Source organism: Cygnus atratus, chromosome 14 (genome assembly GCF_013377495.2).
Source record: "Cygnus atratus isolate AKBS03 ecotype Queensland, Australia chromosome 14, CAtr_DNAZoo_HiC_assembly, whole genome shotgun sequence".
NCBI classification, from domain to species: domain Eukaryota; kingdom Metazoa; phylum Chordata; class Aves; order Anseriformes; family Anatidae; genus Cygnus; species Cygnus atratus.
The window spans coordinates 3732406-3749399 of NC_066375.1; the positions used below are offsets into that span (position 1 = coordinate 3732406).

General features: G+C 50.4%; 1 protein-coding gene across 1 annotated transcript; it reads left to right on the top strand.

Moving 5' to 3' along the window:
* The first annotated feature begins 2491 nt into the window (after nt 1–2491).
* SLC25A48 (solute carrier family 25 member 48) lies at nt 2492–16753 on the top strand. Its single transcript, XM_035560581.1, has 8 exons — nt 2492–2561; nt 4406–4449; nt 7519–7590; nt 8407–8659; nt 9692–9940; nt 11385–11518; nt 14076–14205; nt 14776–16753. The coding sequence occupies exons 1-7, from the start codon at nt 2492–2494 to the stop codon at nt 14196–14198; spliced, it is 945 nt and encodes a 314-aa protein (XP_035416474.1). The 3' UTR covers nt 14199–14205; nt 14776–16753.
* Nucleotides 16754–16994: the final 241 nt, after the last annotated feature.

Here is a 16994-nt window from a genome sequence, read left to right on the forward strand (position 1 = left end):
AGGAAGAAGAAACAGCAACGTTCAGGAGGACACAACCTCCCCGTTCCCTCTCTTGGCAGGAGGCAGCAGATTCCTCGTCCCTAATCAAAACCACGCTCATCTCCCCCCAGCCAGTGCTTCCTGTGAGCGGCTGGGACTGAGAGCAGCAGCAGGTTTGGATCCCTTTCCAGCCCTCCACAGGACGCTGCCGCTGCTGTCAGTAAGAGCAGACCTGGGAGCTGGAGCTGTACAGGTCTGAGCACACAGAAGCACACCTGACGCTGTCTGGTTGGAGACAGGAGGTGCTCAGCCCGCTGGCAGGACTTGGTAGCAGGCTGGCAAGGATTTTTCAGTGCAAAAATGCTCCTGCTAGTGCCCCTGCCCAAAGCGGGGGGCTGTCCTCCTGACGCAGGAGCACCATCAAGAGCAGCTCAGCTCCTTTCTGCATCCACCCTGGCTCCTCTACCCGGCTCTTCCAGGCTGGGAGCGCTCACCGACAAGTCTCCACAACACTTGCTTCCAGCCCTCCGTCCAGCATCGCACAAAGACCGTTTCCCTGAGCGAGCAGATGTTCTGAATTTGGCATGGAAGTGCGTTGCTTGGAGTTAGAGAGAATTCCTGTGATTAATGACTAATGCGGCTATCTGAATAATTACCTCAGTCAGCCAGCTTTCCTTCTGGCTTTGCGAGAAAATATGCATGGAAAATGAGGAGAATATCCTCTTTCTGTACTGCGGCGTATACGGAATTTTTCTAAAAGGAGGGATACAAATATATTTGGGAAGACAAACAACCGATAAGCTTACAAGGTGCCTGTGCACGCGCCCTGTCTCCAGCACTGACGCAGGAGCACAGCCCCCCCAGCCCACTGTTAGAGACCTGGTGGCTGGGGAGCAGCCTCCGCACGGGGAAGGTGCTCGGTTCTGTACACTGAAAAATCTCGGGTTTCAGCTGTAGATGATCTGAGCTGATAACCGCACACCTAATATCAAATTTCCAGAAGCAGATAAAAGCTCCCTTCAGTCAACTTAGCGATCACGTTTCTTGCGTATATGTGCACGCGCATAAGGAGACATTGTTTTAAGGTCAGTTTGAAAAATCATGTCTCTTTTTGTGGAAAATGTCAATTTTTTTCCAACGGAAATTCAAATACCAATCGTTTAAGCCAAAATTTTAAACATTTATATTTTAATCTAGTGTTTTGGTGTTCAGGAATTCTTGTTTACGAGCTACCAACATGTTCGGCACTTGCCAGAATACGCAGACAAAATAGGTTTCAACAAACCAACGTGGTATTCCGGGAAGGCGATGCACCAAGCCCGATGCCAACCCTTTCAGAAGGCGTCCCAACCTGATCCGAGGAGCTGCTGCCTGCAGCAATCTGACCTCTGCAGCACGGGGCTCGCTTCGGGCTGCAGGAAACCAACGCAGATGGGCAGATGTATGGTGTGGAAGGGCCAACACGCCTTGCGCAGAGCAAAGTCGTGCCCCTGAAGTCAGAGCAAGGGAGAGAGCCTGAAGTGATCCGGTTGAGGAGCAAAAGGACGTGCTACATAGCTGGATGCAGGCATAATTCAGACATATTTCCATTCAATTCAGACAGAAGACATCAGATTTTGCTAACGCAGGGGGCAAAAGAGCCAGGCAGGGCTTAAAGTCGGGTACTACCCACACAGGGAAGTGAGTCCAGTCTGCAGCGTGGGTCAGACAGGTATGTGAGGAATTACCAGAGAAGGGTTGGAGAGCAACGCGCTGGGCTCCTGGCGCGTCCCTCCTGCGGTTCTGTCGCACCGCTCGGCGAGCGGGCTGCGGGCGAGCATCTGGCACCAGAGCGAAACCAACCAGGGCTGGGCTCCTGAGCCAGGGAACGGCAGGGCTGGGGGACAAGCAGGCAACGGGGGTGTAAGCGGGCTGTGGGTGCTCTGGAGGAGGAAGGGGACAGGGAGCGATCCTTCGCTGCTGGCACCTCCTGCAGAGCGGGGCCGTGGGATTTCAGCGGCACACGGCGATGTTTGCCGCTTGTGCAAAGCAGCGCGAGACGCTTTATCTCCGGACTCCTGCACTTTGAGAATTTATAAACAACTCCTAGCAATCCCTGCCTTCTCCCTCCAGTAAATAAATCCTTTTCCCAACCGCCCGAGCAGAGACGGAGCAGTTCTGCTTCACCCCCCCCCCCCCCCCCCCCCCCCCCGCAACCTCTACCAGCCCCGGCGTGCGCAGGAGCCTTACCTGGCCGCGGCAGCCGCCCCCCCGGGATGGATGCTCCGGGTGCCCGGGGACCCCTCCAGCCCGGGGGCCCCCGGTCCCGGCCCCGGCCCCGGCCCCGGCCCCAGCCCCGGCCCCCCCCGGCCCCTGCGCGGCCGCTCCCCGCCGGGCCGGGCTCTGGGCAGGGCGGGCGCGGCCGCGCTGCGCTTTTAAGCCCCGGCTGCTGCCGGCAGCGCCGCCGGGCTCCGCGCTGCGCCGCTCCGCGCCCCCCCCCCCCCGACCCCCCCGACCCCCCCGGCCCCCCGGCATGGGCACGGGCACGGGCACGGGCAGGGGCAGCGTCCAGCTGCAGGACTTCGCCGCCGGCTGGGTGGGCGGTAAGGTGCCGCGGGGGTCGGCGGTGGAGCGGGGCAGGGGGGGCGAGGGGAGGATTTTGGGGGGTACGCCTGGGTTTTGGGGGGTTTGGGATAGAAATAGCGCAGGTTAAGCGGTTTCTGTAGGTGAGATCGTTTCGGTCTAAGCAACGGCAGCGGCATCTCGTCGGCACAGCGGTGGGCTCTGCGCACACGCAGGTGGGACACCCACGGGTGTCAGTGCCACGCTGCCCCCCGAGCACCCTTGTCCGGGTTCCCTGCTCCGTAGTGGGGCTGGGAGGGGAGCGCCGGGACCCCCCCAGCCCTCCTGTTCCCCCCCGGCCCCACTAAAGCAAAGGGTGCCGCCGGGAGGGAAGGGGCTCGGGCTGGTCTGCTGGAAATGCTGCTGGAAACCGTTGGGAAAAAACCTCAGGAAAGGCAAGGTGAAGGTGTGCAGGGGCAGCAGCGGTGTGGTGTCTTACAGAGGGGAAAGTTCCCGCTGGGTGGACCAGGTGAGAAGGGGCACAGCCATGGGACACGCAGCGCACGGGGCGAGCGTGGTGCCCACATGCCAGAGCTCTGCCCAGGCTCACGCTGATGCCAGGCGGAGGAAGGAGGTGTGGGGTGCTCAGGGATCCTGACTGGCCAGATGAGGTTAATAGGTTAGCTGAACTGACAAAATCCAGAAACTCCGCCAAAAGCTTACGCGAGCAACTGACTTGCGGATCGATGCAGCCCGCGGAGGCTGTGCGGCACTCAGGCGCTCCGTCTGCCGCGCTGGCCCCGTGCTATCCCCCAGGATATCCCCCACACACCCCCAGGAGTGGGGCAGGAACCGGGGTGACCAGCCACCAGCACACAGCCTCAGGCCTGGGTGGCAGCAGCCAGGTTTCATTTATAGTGCTGGACCGCAGGTGGTTGCAGGTTAACGTCCAGGAGAAGCAGGGACACTTTAATAATGCGTTTTGAGTAAAGTCATAAGGTGCTGACCAAGGACATGATGCTCTTTGCAGCCTGAACCTACTAGGAGTGTGACATTTCATATAGTCTCAAAAGTACTTGTGTAAACCCAGCAAAGGGGACACTGAGACTTGCAGATGTGGAGGCAGCACAAACTATCCGCCGTCTCCACAAACACCTTGAAAACCGCGGGTGTTGTTTGCAACAAGCACACAAACTCGTGTCCTGGCCGTGGTGCGCGGGTCACTTGGTCCTCCAGGAGCAGGGGGAAAGCACACGGTCCTGCTGGGGGGGCTCCCGGCAGCAAAGTGGTGTGGGTAGGTGGACAGGATGGTGTCAGGCAGTGGGACGGATGGGACGGTTTCTCCTAGGGAAAGTGCAGGTAACGTGGTTGGATGGGACTCCAGAGACTGGTACTGAGCAGGACCCTCTTTATCCGAATCACCCCTGGTGGGTATCCCTGCAAGCTGCTTGTAAACCAGCAGAGGGTGGGGGTTTGCAGTCCCCATCTGCAGTTGGCTCTAGTGGCTCACTTGCTGAGCCAGAAGGTATTTCCTCACGTCTAAGCTGAATCTCGCCATGTCAAGGCTAAAAGTTGCATGCGTTTACCGGAGTGCAAGGGAAACGGGTCATTAATGGGCAGGACATTAACATCTAACACCCCTCCTACCGCTCAGCCACCTTTAAGGGTGTCGGAGTTCAAGAGGACACGCAGGGAAGAAGCTCAGGTGTGTCTGCCTGGCTCCTGCCTCTTGCCAGAGAAGGGGCACCGTGCGGTGTCGCCCTGGCTTGGCCCAGGATGGCTGTTTTCCCGGAAATCCCTCCTCTTCCCCTGCGAACGCATTGCTTCCTGTCCTGTCCGAAAAGCTTCTTCAGCATTTTTTGTAATATTTTGTTTTCCTCCCCAGGAGCCGCGAGTGTGGTTGTGGGCCACCCGCTGGACACCATCAAGGTAAAACCCCTTGATCCGCGCTCTCACGGCACCACCCAAAAACCCGCGGGCAGGGGGACGGCCTCTCTTGAGATGACTCTGCAGAAAACCTTCCTTTCATCCCAAGGGGGAATTTAGAAATGTTTTCATAGGCTTTAGTCTTTCTCCCTCTCCAGCGTTCATTTTGAATGGGAAACCAAAATACCTGGCGGATACGTGTGAGCTCCTCTGGTGAGGGTTAATACTGAAAATTAAAACTGGCCTTACGTAATGCTGGGCTTACTGAACAGTTCTGCCGGTGTTTTATTGAACTTTGCCACAAAAAAGTATTCAAAGGGCAGTGGGAGAACTGTATTTGTTTTGCTCCAGGCGCATTTTTGTGTGTTTTCCTAGTGTCGGCAGTCCTGTAAGGGCAGAGTGTTGAAATTGTTATCCCAGGGCTATGACAGGCAATATTTACTATTCCTGTACGAAAAATACTCCTCAGAAGGAAGGACTGAGAGATATAAGGAGGTGTTCACTAGCAGGTTCCCCAACCTCTGCAGACGTTAACGCAGCCCCGCCGGGCTGACCAGCCCCGCTGGTGCAGAGCTATGGAGGAAGACCTTGTCTTCCCTTCTCCTTTCGCACAGCCTGACATCTTGGGCCACCTTTCCTGGTTCAGCTGCTCTGCCCACGTGCCCTGACCTAGCACAAGCTGCTGGCACCAGGCGGGGCTGCCAGGTGTGGCAGACCCGAAGACCAAAAGGTCCTATTGCACCTGAAGGACCCATGGAGGGTCACGGGGAGGTTGCAGGGACCAGCAGGGCCCACATCACACCCTTCCCCGGCCACCACAGCCATCCCCCCGCACACAGCCAGCTCTCCAGCCCCGTTGTCTGTGGCTAAGCTGCTGCTATCAGCCCCGGGAGCATCACAGCGTGGGAAGGGTGCAGGCCCCCAGCAGGAGCAGCAAGGCTCGGGCAGGGCTCGGGCAGCGCAGGCTCCGTCCCAGCTTGCCGAGGACCCGTGCTGGCATCCCTGTCTCAGGATGGAGCTCGGGGATGCCACTGCTGGGTTTGGAGAGTTTGGCAATAGCTGCCGGAGGATCCTGCTGGGCTGTGCCAAGCTTCTGGGTGCCAGGAGAGCCCATCCTTCATGCTTATAAAGGCAAGCGTCAGCCTGAAGCTGCTGTGTTGGGGGCTGGACGGTGCTGGGGAATATCAAGCAGGCAGACTTGTTGTCTGCCCAAATTCAGGGGTCAGGAAGTGGAAAGGAGAGGTTTTATGCAGCAGCAGACCTGTGAGGGGCAGCTGGGCGGCATTGGCAGCCCCTGGGGCCGGGGGCTCCCCAGCTGGAGGGGACAGGGCTGAAGGATTTCAGCTTACCTAAGAGGCAGGTCTGCACCGAGCAGCTTGTGAGGGTACTCGATTGCTCTCAGTTATTCAAAAAATGTATTAACGTGAACCTCTAAATACCTGGTTACTGTGTAAAAGAAAAAACAACAAGCCCATGGAGTTCAAATGGGAACCTGCGGGCTATGCGTGCAAATCAAGCCAGGAGGGAATGCAGAGCTGTGTGCTGCAGCCACCCAGCCGGGTCCTGTCAACGTCGGTGCTGGTCCTAGGGAGCAGGGGGCTGTGCGCCCAGAGCAGGATGGTGCTGGGCACCTTGAACAACATGCTCTGCAGGAGCCGGAGCTGCAGTGCCACGTCCGAGCTTTTTGGAAGCGCTCGGTAAACCTTCCACTTTCTGCTTCTCTGTGGTTGCAGCGCCCGGGGGTTCAGAGCAGGCCATCTTCATGGAAGGAGGCCAAAACAGCCCCAAATGGCACTGGGGGAAGGAGCCCAAGGTGAGGAAAGCAGCGTTCCCAGCCCGGGAGATGAGGAACCATGTGCTGGGCTGGAGATGCTTGGTGGCAAAAGGCACCGCTGGCCAGGGCGGGACTCCACCCTTGGCAGGGCGCAGGACCAAACGGTTGGGTCATTCAACCTGTTCTCCCCAGGCACGAACTCCAGAGGGCACTCACTCTTTTGGGTTTTAAATACCTAAATTGGGTTCCTGCCTCACCCTGCTGCAAGCCTGGGCCGTGCCACCAAGGAAAGCATTGCAGGGTGGCGCAGTCCCTGCAGCCTTCTTTTCACCACGCCAGCGTCCTGCCGGCAGCAATGCTGGTGGATACGGCTAGAAATGCTGTCCAGCTTCCTTAAAAACATCCCCGACAGAGCGTGTGCAAGTGTCTTCCCACAGAAAAAAATCGCTTTTTAAAAAAGAGATCCTGTGTACAAAACGGGGCTTCCATTTCCTCGCCCACCTCTAAGCCCCAAAACGCATCACCTACTTGTAAGGATTATTTTACTGCAAACTTGTGAACAGCTCGAGTGAAAGATGATCGAAGTGGATGTGTGTGTGTATATATATGTGAGAGGGGAAGTACGTTGAATAATGCAGACCTTGTCATGATTTACCGGCCATTTCTTACAGCTGTTGTAGGCACTTTTTGGAACGTGAATAGCCACTGCTTTCCAGAAACAAAATGCCTTTGTTGGAAATGATGTAAAACTGTATCTTTGAGGGAAGCATGGAGAATTTCTGAGTTAGAGCTGAATTATTTTCGCCCTGTTTAGTATTTGTATGTCTTTACAATCCACCTTGAGGCAGAAGGGTCCTGGAAGCCTCCCAGGGGAGCTCTTTCCCCATCCTCCAGCAATGCATCCCAGCCTCCACTGAGAGCCTCCGAACGGAGCAGACCGCATCACCCTCCAGTTTCTACATAAATCATGAACTTGCAAGTGATGGTATTGCACACCAGCGATCTGCTGCGACTGCTGGGCCGGGACAGAGTAGCTGGTCTGCTCTCGAGAGCGATTTGACAGTCATCGATTCCAGATGTTGCAGAACAGCTTCAGAGCCCTGAGGTCCTGCTTAGCCCTGCTTCTGGCAAAGTTCAAGGGGAGTGGATGCATATATATCTTACTTTATTGCTCTGTTTTCTTTACAGCTAAGCAAGGATTCACTCTCAAAGCAAAGTACGCGTTGTTTACATAGCATGAGCTTTCACCCGCCTGGAAGTGTGGGGTTTTAATCACGTTTCATGAATGTGTTTTGCAGACTCGTTTGCAAGCTGGACAAGGATATGGAAATACACTCAACTGTGTTCTTACTGTGTACAGAAATGAGTCTGTAAGTACTTTATCATACTTAAAAATATGCTGGTAGAAAACGCAGGAAGATAAATAAATAAATGCATGAAGCAATTATATGAAATCAGTGTTGACACCAAAGTTGGTGCAATTCCATTCAATGCCTAAAGAAGAACTAAAGACTGCGAATCCTCGCAGCCTCCTCTTGCTAACTCTTGCCAGCTCCCTTGGTAACCCCAGTAGGGAAAAGACATGATAAATGACACTGCCCATGTGCCCCCATGGGTCAGGCTGTTACACCCACATTGGCTGTTTTGCCTGTACCTGCCAGCAAAACTCTTTACCGGAGGTATTTTGCTGTCTTTGGTGATGCCAGGAAAGAAGCTGACCATAGGAGAGACTTTTCCGTGATCTCCTGTGCTTTCAGAATACTCCCGCATCCTGCACGATCTTCTCCTTAGCACTATGAATTAATTTTCATGTGCTCAGCATGTGCATGCGGTTGCTTCCAAGAGGCATCTGCTACTCGGATTTGCAGCTCTGGCTGATAGAGCAGCGGGTCGTTGCGTGGCTCAGCCCCACTCCCCTCTCCCTGCAGGCAGCGTTCCCGGTGCTGCCGTCCCTGCCTGAGGGATGGGAGCAACCAAACCCTGAAAACAGAGACAAGAGGAAGACCCAGTGATCATTGTCTTGCATCACATGAAAGCCAATTCATCATTCCTTGGGGACAGAGTAGGAAGGCAGATGCACAGAACAAGCAGAACAGGGAGGAGGAATTTGCCGTGGTTTGCGAGCCAGACAGATAAGAGCAGCTGTGCCAAGCTGCTCCAGTAACTCCTGCTCCTTTCCAATGTAGGTGGCTGGCTTCTTCAAAGGCATGTCCTTCCCGCTGGCCAGCATTGCTGTCTACAGCTCGGTGGTGTTCGGTGTCTTCAGCAACACGCAGCGGCTCCTCAGCCAGCTCCGGCACGGAGATGCCTCCCATGCGCCGGCGCTGGCCGACGTGGCGCTCGCCAGCATGGTGGCGGGGTTCGTCTCCGTCGGGATCGGCACTCCTGTTGACCTGGTGAAGATAAGGCTGCAGATGCAAACACAGCCATACATCACAGGTAGGAAAGCAAAAGTTTCTTCTTGCTTGCTCTGCTGGTCCTGGCGTACAGAGCTACCTGGCACACGGCTGTGTGAGGATCACGATGGTGGGAACCAGTACCTATTGCCAATTGCTACTGCTCAGGATGTTTTCCGTCTTTTTAGACTATTTTTCACCTTTGCAGGCGATAAGTTTGTTGTTGCGGTTTCTTGGCTTTACGCCTATTGAAGGTATCTCAGGATGTCTCTGGTTCTCAGGCACCCAGCTGCACTTCAAGGATGCCAGCTGCACTTTTCAAGGATGCTTCTGGTTCCCAGGCTGGGTTCCCAGGCTGGCAGAGATCTCCTGTCAGTATTTCAGCGGACATTCTCTTCCATCTGTATTTCTCCCATTTTACCCTTGTTGCCTCTGTGGCTGCTCCTAACACACTGAGCTCTGGGTCTCCTGGAGATCCCACCCGCAGCGCCACAGCTGCCATCGCAAACTCTCAGTCTCACACAGATTTACATACTTCACCCTTCTCTGTTCAAAGCAAAAATTTCTAAAATACATTTGCAAACCGTTGGCTCTGCAGAACCGCCACCTCTGCAGAAACTGCCGTCCGAAAGAGCTGCTCTGCCCAGGCAGTGGCTGGACTTCATCACAGGTTGCCAGCGCAGAGCAAACCCCAGTCCTCTGCCTCAGAAGGGCGAGACTCTGAAGACGTTGAGGCTTTCAGAGATATAGCTTGCCACCAGATGTGGTCAAATCTGTGAAAGTTGGGCACATAGCCTTGAACTTATTTGGAGAACCCACTGAACACATACCTATTGGAAGGTATGCATTGCAACTAAGAAAACATGCCCTGAAGTGTCCAAACGTCCTTTAAAAGTAGACCTAAGTCCTCTTTTGAAAAACGTTTTTCCCTCACTATGTATTGATCCCAGCAAAAGAAAAAGCATGGCAGCGATTTCTGTCTCTTGGATGGATGGTGGTGGGCTTTTGCAAGGAACTGCAGCTGTATAGCTATCATAACACTTGTATCTTTTTCTTTTCTTTTTTTTTTTTTAAGCCAACAATAAACTAAAGCCCACAGTTCCTGGATTTCCTATGTACCGCGGCCCGATTCACTGCTTTAGGACAGTCCTACAGAAAGAAGGGATAGCAGGAATATACCGAGGTGTGGGAGCAATGCTTCTGAGGGATGTTCCCGGGTACTGCCTGTATTTCATCCCTTACACATTTTTCTGTGGATGGATTACCCCTGACGGATGCATTTCCCCGAATCCCTCTTCCGTGTGGCTTGCAGGGGGTGTAGCAGGTAAGCACCTTTCTCCCCACAATACTGGCAAAACAAGGACAGGAAGGGTCCCAGGGCAGATGTCTGGGGCTGGCTCAGGGGCTGCCCCATTCTCCTGCTCACCAGCAGCGGACGTGGGGCTGAGCAAGCATTTCCCCCACGGCCAGGCCCCCTGGCCCCAAGGCTGCACTTCATGACTTGACAGAGCGTATGGAAGCTGCATTGTCAGCTCTTCACCAGGCTCAGTGGCAGTGAGAAGGAAACCAGGCGGTGCTGCCTTCTCCCCGGATGTCGCACAGCAGCCAAAATGCCTCCAGAAGAGGACTTCAACCTGTTGGCTGCCCACCAGGAGGGTGTGCACCCTCCCCGCATGCTGCAGAAACCACAGATCAGCAGAGCTGACTTACTGATTTTCTTTCCCTTTCTCCTCCCTCCCCCACCTTTTATTTTTCCTGTGTACACCTGCCAGGAAGGCTGGCATGTGCACCCCCATGCTTACGTGTGCAAGTCCACCCGTTTGCTCCCTACCCATTTATTGGCCATTTTTAAATTGCAGATCCCTAAATACAGAACAATTTTTAGGTCAGGTAATGATTAAACAGCACTTTCTCTGTTTTTCCTGCAAATAAACAGAGCTGTGGTTTATCTGAACAGCTTCTCTAGTATGCCCCAACACTCACGTAGGTCCAGACATGCTCTTGTCAGTCCAGCTGTGTGTGCCATGTATTGCGGCCACGTGCAGGGAAATTTCATAACCCAGTAAATCTCTCTGTATGGAACCAACACGATGTGTCTGGGAAAGTGGGGACGGCTGAAGATGGTATTTGCTACACGTTCACAAGACTGATACATAGGTGCTCTTGGTTGTGTTGGAAGCAACACTGACCTTTTCAGAGACAAAATGTTCCATCCAGCTGCAGGCTAACTGGTGTAAATGGAGAGTTTCTGTGTAGGAATGACAATGCATCTCAGCTGTGGGGAGCCTAAATTTGGTTGCAGGAGAACAGCCTCTTCTTCGCATTCTCAGCTCAAAATTTGCTTTTCAGTAATACTATCGGATGACTCCAGTTTTTCTGAAACGTGGCAGCTTCTGGCAGTTCGGGCATGTCCATGTCCACCAGAGCATGTCCATGTCTACCAGAAGCACCGCAGAAGCAGTGTTTTTACCTGTGTGAGCACCTCCTGGACTGCCTGCATTTGTTTACTGGCGTAACCCCCAAAATCTCAGTGCTTCTTCCTGAAACAGGGAACTTTGCTCCCAGAAATACCGTTTCTGTGCCTGAGCAGGGTGAATGCCCTGAGATGAATATCCAGTGAGTATGATGTGGTGGGTGAGACAGGATGTTCCCAGTTCACTGGCCTGCAGCCAAGAAAACACAGAGAAGTTGTTCAAATACCTCGTCATGGTCAAAGCCCAGGTGTGTGTTGGGATAAGGAAGGGATTCTCTTCTGCATTATTTTTTAGGAGTAATTTCCTGGGGGACTGCTACTCCAATGGATGTTGTGAAAAGTCGACTTCAGGCAGATGGAGTTTACTTAAACAAGTACAAGGGGATCCTTGACTGTATCCTGCAGAGCTACCAGAATGAGGGCCTAAAAGTAAGTGGTATTTGAAGTAAAATCTGCGTGTCAGGCATCTGATTTTTTAATTGGGAAATACAATGGCTGTTACAAACCCATCTGCAGAGTTGAGAGACAACTAAAGCCAGTTAGCTATAAATTGTAATAATTACAGTAGGTAATTATAGTACAGATTCTAGTTCATAATTGTGAGAGTAATAATGTGCCTTGCAGAAATGAAAAAATGAGTGACTGAGGGTCATAGTCTGCTTGTGTTATTAACTTAAAATAACACTTTGTGTCAGTGTGCTTAACTGTGGATATAATTTGACATATCATAAATTAGTGATGGAAATTGCTCTTTTAAATCAGAATTGCATCAGTTTTCATTGTGAAGAAGGACTGTGTGCCAGAAAACACCCTCCTTTTTCTGACTTTATTTATTAGTGTAATAAAAGTTGTTTTTTTTTCTGTCTGCAAACCTTCTCTCAGTTAAATGTGAATGGCAGAAAACCAGGGTTTGCAGGTTTATTGCACCACAAATATATGCTTATGGGAAGTGATGTCTTCTGATATTGAATTAAATCTGTATTTCAGTTGTCATCAAAACATCATGTGGGCTCCTAGCTCAAAAGTGTTAATTTTCACATTCTGAGGGAAAAGTAGCAAGTTGAAGTAACAAGAAAAATAACTTGCAAAATCACAAGTCAGTGGGATTTAAATATTTGACAACATGCCACTATATTATGCCAGCTGTCATAGGAGCTTGCAGTTTGGCTGGGTTTTGGCTGTTGAGTGAAGAAAATCACTATTGCTATGAAGCACCCAGAAGCACCCAGAGAAATACTAAGGAGAGTTCTTGGTCGCCCTCACCCAGTACCCTCCTTGGCCTGCCTGAATATTAATTCAGGCACTCAGTTTTGTTGCCTGGGGTCTGAGCTGCTTGTGGTTTGTTTGTTGTCATTCCTGGCGCCTGGACAGAGCCTGCGGTAGAGTTGAGTAATAGCTGAGCGATAAGACCAGACCTTTCTGTCATAAGAAAAATTGTTTTGTATGTTTGGAGACACAGAACTGATAGAAGGCAAGCCCAGGTCTGGATGTTTTCATGCTGGGACAATGGAACAGCATTTTCAGTGGCATATAAAAAAAACCAATATATATACATATATATGTAATATATATATATATATGTATCCCTCTTTCTCCATAGTCAGGTGTGCTCACTCTGGTGAGAAAAGAAATATGCCTCTGGGCTTTTCTTTATAAATCTTCATTATTATTTAACTTGGATCTATCATGTTACCTTATGGATACTAGAAAAACTTGAATTTACTCCCAGAAAACTCCGTCGTTTCAGACAGAATAAAATACCCCAGGTAAATCAAGTAATACCCCAAATAGCCCAATACCACAGTTTCACATTGCAAACGCCGTCCTAAACAATGTGGACATGTTTTGATTCTTCTCATACGAGTCAACTCCATGCAGAACTGGATTTATTGGATACAAGAGAAGGCTTGTTTAGCTGAGCTCAGGATTTCAGGGGAAGAACACTGGTTAGACATTTAAATCCATGGGCTTCCAGTCTTGTTGCCAAGATCTCCAATTCGGTCTTACAGTAGCTATGGGAGTTTTGCCTAAGGCCTGGACAGGCCCTGCCTTGCTGATGTTACTTCTCTTTTCTACTCTGAAATTCTGGTGGTTAGATTAGTGACCACAGTGGTTAGCCAGGGAGGTTAATGGGGTGATTTTTCAGGCCAGCAATCCTCATTCTGTAAGTTGGCTCTCCTGGCCCCCCAGTGGTTTGTGCTCGGCCTAGCGCAGGCCTGGCAGTGGTGCTTGTAGGTGAGGGCGCTGCGCAGGGAGACAGGCCTAGGCCTGGCGTGGGGAGCGACCAGGGCCCCTTCTCCACAATCCAGAAAGCACTTAAGTGGGTGGGCACTGAAGTTTAACCTTAGGAACCTAAATGTGAAACTATCAGCTGATATCGAATATCTTTTCCAAAGCCAGCATGTGAGAGCTAGTGCTCAGCAAGGTACAGATTAAGTCCAGATTTCTACTGATTGAGAAATGGTTGCTATACTCAGAAATGAAACACATAAAAAATGTTCCCTCTCTCGTTCCCAACTGTCGTTTGCCACCATAGAGCTAGCCCGGAAATTGAAACATTAGCTGTGTGAAAGCAACAGCTTTGTTGTTGTACCTTGGCATTTTCATGATGCTCAAACGCTCATGTGCGCAAAGGGAAGGAAAAACCCTAGCCAGGTAGGACAGCACTGGAAGAAGGTTTAGATTTCTTGGTTTCTGATGTCCACCAGTAGCATGAGGCCCTCTACTGCTTCTGGTTCTTTCTGGCAGATACATAAAAAGGTCTGTAGGGAACACAGAGCAGACTGATGCCAAACCAGCCACTTTAGCCATTACACTTACATTCTCCATCGCACACTTCAGCAAAGACCATCACTGGGAGCCTATCTCCTGAGCAAACCAAGGTTGGGTTCTCCAGAACCCCACCATGACTTAGTTCAACGTTTTCTTCTTCTTCTTGAAACAGACAGTATATTCCTGTGCTCTAACCTTTCTCCATCCCCAACAGGTCTTTTTTAGGGGCATCACGGTCAATGCAGTGCGAGGATTCCCAATGAGTTCAGCCATGTTTCTTGGCTATGAACTTTCTCTCAAAGCAATGAAAAGAGACCAAACTGAGACCAATCCTTAACTTCCAGGTCAGCGCATAAAGACCCTCTAGCTTTATTAAAATTAGAGAATTAACCTTTGAATCAAATGGAGTTACAATCGTAGAGGTTCTCTGAAAATCAGGTAACTTACATGGGTACCTACATCTGGACGGGAAAACACTTTTCAAATATGGGTCTGGGATTTGGAGCACAAAAGAGACATACCAATGGATTTTCGTTTCATTCCAGACCTCCTGGAATTTCATTGCAATCCAGTTTGATTGTTGTGATTGTCTTGATTAATGTGATTCAGAAAAGAAAATTTGAAAGGAGAGTATTTTCTAACATAAGTTTTGAAATATTCTGACTGAAGTCTCTGCACGGTATCCTTTCCTCTCTTGATCTACCACAAAGACCTGAAATTAAGCCCTGACAAAGTGTGTTGACTATCAATTCACAGTTTTACTCTTTTCTTCATAAATTTAGGGTTGAATAAAGGAGCATCATTAAAAATATCTGATTATGGAAACTTTTAACAGCTAAATACCCAAAATCATTCATGGCAGTCTGCTGTTTTGTGTGGTACTTTATAAACCTCCTTCTTTCTTATTTCAAAAGCATTGCCAAGAAGACCTGATCAGTCTCCTACTTTCCTGAGCAGTATGGTGGTGGTGAGGGCTCACTGGTCTGATCGAAGACTCCCGGCACTGCAGAAGCCCACAGCTAGGGCATCTGCTTTCTCTTCTGCCATGGACATAGTCCCTGGAGGGCTCCAAACCTGCACCAGCCCATTCAAGTCCAAAGACTATTTTCTTTTCAAAGCTTTCACTCTGTTGTCTAAGAGCACCTTACTAATTTTCATTGTGGCATTGCACTTTTTCACTAATGGCATTTTGCTCATTGAACCAATGGAACAACTTCCCTTTCCTACACGAGTGAGATACACCCAAAGCCAGCCCACATAACATCATCCGAGTGAGTGGTTTTTTGTACAATACCATGTACAAGGCTCATTTTTGTGAACAAGGATCTCCTGCTCTGGAAAGAGAAGGGGAAAGCATTGTGGGTGTGCGGGTGCTTTTTGTGTAGGAATGTCTGGATTCTTACCAAATCCTAACTTGCTTTCAGGATTGAAGAACTGGATGATTCCATCTATATGAATGAATACTTTTGTTTTGCATTATAGAATTCCCCACTTTGCCACAGTTTAATATATTATCATGAACAGATGTGAAGGTCTTCAACAACTTCAGTTTGTTATCCAAGGTCTAAATTAAACTGGGAAACATAAGGATGATATATATTCAGATTCTGAGCCGCTCTTTTACTTCAGAAGACAATAAAACAAGCCCACAATTCATATAGATGGCTGCTTGTTGATTTAGCTGACTTGCCCTGTGTAGCTCTCCAGTGACCTGGTAGCGGTACATGCCAGTGTCTGCTAGCCCATCTGATATCTCTGCTGTGACAATCCAGCCTGCCAACTGCCAAATCCTGCAGACATTGCTTTGCAGCCTTGAAGAGATGCCATCAAAAGAAGTCCCTAAGGCATGCAGAGTCTGTCCCAAACTGTATCCTCTAAAATACACCAGCTGCCTTCAGACCTCCAGCTCTGCTGCAATCGTACAGAGATGACTGGGGCACCCAGGTCTCTCTTTGGTCTACCTCAGTTTTTCAATTAATCTCAAGACTTTTTACATCATGATTATTTCTGTTTATTCTGTTAAATATCTCCATGCTTTATTTTCTAAGTGTGGAGCTTCTGATGCCAAAAAACAAGAAGAACCAGCACTGCAGTGACAAGAGGACTCTGGTGGCACTGGCAGGAGAGGCTGAGGGGTAACAGCCTTGCACATCAAGGGATGTGCAGTGAGGAGGAATTGGTCTGGGACCACACCGTCCTCTGGGAAATGTTTGGTTCCCTCCATCCTCTTCTGGAGAAGGAGACCCCTGGGGATAAAGCTCAGCAATGGCGGTTTTAGCAGATGTTTCTGAAGACAGCCTGGAGCAGCCATCCAGCTTTCCTCCATAAAAGGAGAAGAAAGAAGTAGAAACTTGTACATCCTTATTCCTTGATGAACGGGAGAATTGGCTGCAAGACTTGGAGAGCTCAGCAGAAATTGCCTAAAAACTTGGGCCTGGAGCAGTGCTCAGAAATGGGCTCCCAGACCTCCCAAAACAGTGTGGGCTACCCTTTGCTGGGGCCTGAATTAAAATCAGAAGGATGGCTTCCCCCCAAAATGGTCCTAAAAAGTGGGAGAAACAGCTGGTGTTGCTTCATCTCAGGACTTGTAGGCAAGGAGGCTCATAGCCTTTGAGCTTGGCAAGAACACAAGGAACTGTTTTTGACAAACAATATGTATAAAATTGATGAGCCTTCACTCAAGTATTTGTTGCTGGCTACATTTATGGAGTCATCCTTTCCATGTTACCTATTTTAATATGTATGCGTAAAACATGTTCTCTAGATGCGTAATGTCTTGTGTCCCCAGGGATAATACTTGGGGAAACTGGCTTTTCAATGCAAATAAACTGTTGGTTATCTGCCTGCATTATGTCAAATGGACCGTGAATGAATTAAACTGATGAGGTTTGCAACGGGCTGTGAATCTGAATAACGTTGTCCTCGAGGTGCCCAGGTTCGGTGTTTGGTGCCCTTGGGGTACGAGCCCCGTGTTGGAGCCGCATGATGATTTTTCCTGTTATTCATCATCCAGAGAAACAAATATCGAGATGGATGCCCAGGATTAACCCAGGCAAAACTCTCCGGAGCTGTCAGGGAGAGCTGGTGTTGAAAGAGGGACAGAAAGCTTTCCGTGCAGCCGTCGGGAAAGCAT